A 5,133-nucleotide genomic window follows, 5' to 3' on the forward strand; every position below is an offset into this window, starting at 1 on the left:
TTTTTTTACAGTGCATCTTTGCAAAGCCGTCAAAGAACCTCAAAGTCAATAACAAAATATTCCTGAAAGTCACATTTGGCAAACAAACTTAACATATTGACAACAGGGCGTATATTTATTTTTCAGTGAACTCGGCTAAACATTCTCAGGTAAGCGTTTATTTAAGACTCCATTTCTAAATCGCTCTACTCTACTTGGCACCGGAGAATGCCAATCGAGCGTCCACATCAAAGAGAAAAGTCCTTTCATATGTCCACCAGCCAGCTTTCCCACTGAACTCCGGACCGTGCCGTCACATCGGCTTTAACTCCTGCCTTCCTGTGGAGTGGGGCAGCGTCCCACTTCCATCCGCAGCGTGCCGCTTTTGTGCAGATGCCAGAGCTGGACGAACTCCTCCGGCATGGCGTGGACCCATTTATAGGGCAGGATGTTGTCGTAGTAATGGTGGCTGATCGGCCGCCCGTCCAGGCCGACGGAAAACGGCCAGAAGCCGTAGACCGTCACTTCCTCGCACACCCCCAAGGCCAGGCTGACCAGGAACAGCCCGGTGGAGAGGCGCCTGGCATGCACATTGTGCCCTTTCCAGAATTTCCCCACCGTGCGCAGGAATTCCGGGTTGGCGAAGAGCATGGTGAGGTTAGAGGAGGCGTCGGCCAGGGCGTAGTAAGCCCGCAGGGACGGGTCGGTGCCCGGCTTCATGGAGAACGCCGGCATGTAGATGTGGCCGGAGCCGTAGGCCTTCATGCTTTCCACAAAGTTCTTTCTCGACCACAAAAGGCTCTGAAACCTGAGAGGGATGAATAGTTTTATGTAAAACTTTGCGATGATTCAATCCCCCCCCCACCCCCGTCATGCTCCCTGACATTTCCGCCTTTCATTCTTAAACATCGCTATATATATTCTCCCCCCTCGGAAACCACGGCGCGAGCCGCTCACCGTTTCACGATGATGCTGGGGTTGGCAGTGACCAGATGTGTCCTGCTTCCCACATCATCGACGTACTTTGAAAGCGGCGGGAGGTTACACCTTGAACGAGCGACAAGCACGTAGCACGATTAGCAGGTTTCGGATGCTCGCACATGACGATGACATTAGCTCCTCTATGCGTTATTAAGACAATTGACAATTGATGAGAACCAGTGATGACGAGGCTTCCCTAGAGACGCTCGGGGGCCCTTCGTGTCTCCGCACACGAAGGCGATCAATGGAATGAGGAGCACGGGAGGAAAAGGCTTGGATCAGCAGCTTCTCATGGACGCGTCTCATGTTTCTCCCGTTTCTAATTTCCAAAATATAAACTGACAGTTCCTGTAAGTTGGGTAATTAGGATGCAGGAGCAGCCGTGTCCCTTTAAAAAAAAAAATGAAGATGGCTAAAGATGATCAGTCAGGGCGTATCTGTCCGGTTTAAGAGCACGACTTACTGGTTCTGATTGACTGAGCGGACTGAGCGCGTCCCATAATGTCCCCCGTCTCCCTAGTTTCAATCCGACACCTCATGTGCTTCGATAACTGAAGCTGCTTTCCTTTTGCACCAGCAGATGGTTTCATTCTGCTTCATTTACTCTTCCTCCCTCATCTCTCTGCGTTTTACCAATTCGCTTCTTCATGCCCGGCCTCTTTTCTCCCCGTGGCCCATATTTCCATCTCCATCCTTCCCTCTTGGCGACAGTCGACACCGACTCTCATCATTGGCTGCTCTCTGAAGCACGGCCCAGTCCCCACCCGGGGGGGGGGGGGGGGGGGGGCAAAGACGTGAAATGCATGCACACATTGGCACTTCCTGGCCCGCGGAGCCACCCCCCCCCCCGTCGCTTACCGCATGATGAAGTCGGCCCGGTCAATGTCCTTCCCACACTCGCTGTGCCGGAGAATGCCGCCGTTGCCGACCACCGCACACTTCTTCAGGGGTAAATGCAAAGGGTTGTCCTGCGGCGAGAGGAAGCCTCCGTTAGTGCACGCATCAACACAGCGAGGTCGACGCCCACGTGACTCTGATTTCACATCGGGACAAAATAAAATCAAGCATATTCTATTCTGAGACCGGGTTGTGGTCTGGATACTAACTAAGAGCAGCAAATGTGCTGGCCGGACCTTTCCACACCCCCCCCACAGTAGTTGTACTCCCCCCACAGCCTTTCCACGTGCAAAATACGGCAACGGCTGAAGTAACCCTTGGGGTTCAAGCATTCCTGCTTGGAAATACACGCCCTTAGCAGTTTCTCAATAAGAGCTTTGTTTAGGTCTAACAGTGCAAACGCTGTTACAGATCGCAGACCGGCTTTGGCGCATTATTAAGACGCAAGATGTCCTCTTTGTCTCATCTGCAATGAAAAGTCAAAGGCGTGGACAAGCGAGTTCTTTATCCTTCTCGGGAGCGGATGCACTCGAAAATATAAACTCTTAGCCTCAAGGCGTCTTTTGAGGCAGTGAGTCAGAAGGTAATATCCAGCTAAACAGCAGTCTGGCAAGGGGGGGGGGGGGGGGGGTCCAGTTACCGCCACTGAAAGACAACAACGGCACCAGGTCCGGAAGTTTAAAACCACGACACAGCTTTGGCTTTTGGATGCGCATTAGTTCCCCCCCCCCACTTTTCATTTTAGATTAATGTTCGAAATTCTTTAAAAAAAAGGGGGGAGTACAGAAAGGGGAACGACTCAGAAAAGGAGTCATATATAATTCATAAATGGATGCTGTCAGCAGCGGAGGCTCTAATTGGCTCTTGGTGCACGCAGACCTGCAATCACAGGAAGTAACGACTATAGTTCCCTCCCTCTTGGCAAACATCACTTGTGCTGTTTTCAAGGCTCAGGCGCAGAGGAAGCGCAAGCCATGCAGCTGGAAGTAGGCCATGCAAGTTAGATGAAGTCTCGCGCAAGTTCACAGTTCACTCCACGGTCAATGAGTTACACAAAGCGTGTGTGCGGCCATCAAGCCAAATTAGTCACCGAGAGCAGAAAGCAGGGCTCGCACCACACGCACTAATGTGTAAACAAGCACCTAAATGTGATGCAACGATGCAAAAATGGTCACTGGGTCATGCAAATCTGGCCCCAGAGGGAGGACAAATATAGGAATCGTTTTAATGCAAAGTTTGGTTTGATTTCACACGCAAATTGTGTTCATGGATGAACGTGCCCTGCTCTCTGTGCAAATTAGGGTCAGACATTTAGCGCATTTACCAACCAGAATATTAGCAGGTCTGCAGCTATGGCAACGGTGATTTCAATCTCGATTACCGCAGACATCGACCACTATAGACCGCGGAAACCAGAATTTTGTCTCGTGACTAGGTGCAAAGATCCTCACACACACACACACACACACACACACACACAGGCCTGGAACCATTGCTCGTCGGGCCTTATCTGCACCGCGGAGGGGGAAGGGGAAACTTGAAGCACATCCTCCTCCGTTTTTGTATCGACATTTTAAACATTCCAACCTCAGATTAGATCCAAGTAAGGAACACCACAACCTCACGAGTGATTAACTCAGAGCAGGTGCCTGGAAAAAAAAAACGCGACACCAAATAAATGGCACACAAGTGCTTCAAATTTATACTATCCTCCTGTCCTGGTCTGGAAAATGTTCCACCATCACCATGAATAAAGATCAAAACCACATCCGCTTTGCCTTTCACTCCTGATTGGAGCATTTCAATTCTTACATCTCACCTTATATGGTCATTTAGAATAGAATCTGCCGGCTATACGCTTGTGCGTAATCCTGGCCTTTTTATTATGGGACAGCAAGGATCTGCGCACGCACACACACACACACACACACACACAACACTGCAGAGTCACGTTGCAGCTGAGTGGGAGAATCGGTTTCCAAGCAGTCTTGCGGTTCCCTGGTGGAAAAACCGAATCTTTCCACTCCGACGGAGCAAGAGAGCCGAAGATGCAACCCCTCCTACACGCCAATTCCGAAACGCGACCATCCTACTCGGTGAAATTCACAATAAGAGTCGCTTACATTTAGTTTTTTTAATTTTTTATCTCCATACCTGTGCAAAGAGCGGGTAAGTGTCATTGTTGACGGTGTGCGAGTGGTAAAACTCGCCATCGTACCACAGGACCTTGCCCAGTGGCGAGTTCTCCTTGGTCACGGCGAACATCCTTTGCGGGTCGCAGCACTCTGTCAGCAACTTCCTGTGCAGGAAAGACGGGAGACAAAATAATGAGTCTGGCTCCTGATGTTTGAAACATCCAACAGGACAGCTGGAATTGTGGCTGGAGACGGGGACGACAAACCAAAATCTATAGGCAGACTTTTATTTTAAGTATTTACATTCTTTTTTTTTTTATTATGAGCCTTCCTATTATAATAATTAGTTCGAGATTGGAGTGTTTTTTGTTGCTTCCCTGTTTGCCTCAACATTTCACCTCACCTGCCAGGTTATTATTAAGCCTTATCTTTGAACGGCGTGACCATCCACGTGGAAGAAACCGCGTCAGAGGTGGGTATCTATTTTCTGACTGGGTGGAGTTAAATATTTAAGCATATTTGCGGGCACATTTGTTTCACTTCACGCCAATGCTTATTATTGTTTATTGAACGTTTATTGATAAGTGCGTGGAATGAGCGCGCCAATTTACAAAAACAGCTGGAAGCCTTATTTTGTAGAAATAAATAAATAATGATGTGCTTCAAATCAATGCACATAAAAGAACCCCCTGAGACGAACCTGTAGGAATCGATCCCGGTCTGGTTCCGGTGCCACGCGCCCCCGTGCCTCCGCACCTCCTCCACGATCTCTTTATCCCGTGGGAGTCTGGAACCGGGGTAAATGTAGAACCAGCAGAGCACCAGCACGCACACGGCGGCCCACACGGACAGCCTTCCACGGCAGCACCGCACCGACATCTTCCCTCCAGGCGACGGTTCGAACCGAACCGAGCGCGTTCACGTCAAAACGCGGCGCGGCGGAACGCGGGCTCGGCTCATCGTCTCATCCCGCAGACTGGGGGGGGGGGTATGAGGAGACCGGAGCACCCTTGTTAAATCCGTTATCGTTACCGGGTCGTTCGGATCAATCTTCGGTCTGGGAATCCGGGACGGACGCGTCTACCCCTGCAGCAGCTCACGCGTGATTGCGGGCTTGCGGTGCGCTGCGGGCGGCGCATCA

At 50.5% G+C, this 5,133-nt stretch overlaps 1 protein-coding gene across 1 annotated transcript; it reads right to left on the minus strand.

Moving 5' to 3' along the window:
* Positions 1–303: 303 nt before the first annotated feature.
* st8sia1 (ST8 alpha-N-acetyl-neuraminide alpha-2,8-sialyltransferase 1) lies at positions 304–4,871 on the minus strand. Its single transcript, XM_068755325.1, has 5 exons — positions 4,693–4,871; positions 4,012–4,156; positions 1,819–1,928; positions 937–1,026; positions 304–787 (listed from the first exon to the last, which is right to left on the minus strand). Exons 1-5 carry the CDS (start codon positions 4,869–4,871, stop codon positions 304–306), a joined length of 1,008 nt encoding a protein of 335 aa, XP_068611426.1.
* Positions 4,872–5,133: the final 262 nt, after the last annotated feature.

This window comes from Brachionichthys hirsutus, chromosome 22, assembly GCF_040956055.1.
Source record: "Brachionichthys hirsutus isolate HB-005 chromosome 22, CSIRO-AGI_Bhir_v1, whole genome shotgun sequence".
NCBI classification, from domain to species: Eukaryota; Metazoa; Chordata; class Actinopteri; order Lophiiformes; family Brachionichthyidae; genus Brachionichthys; species Brachionichthys hirsutus.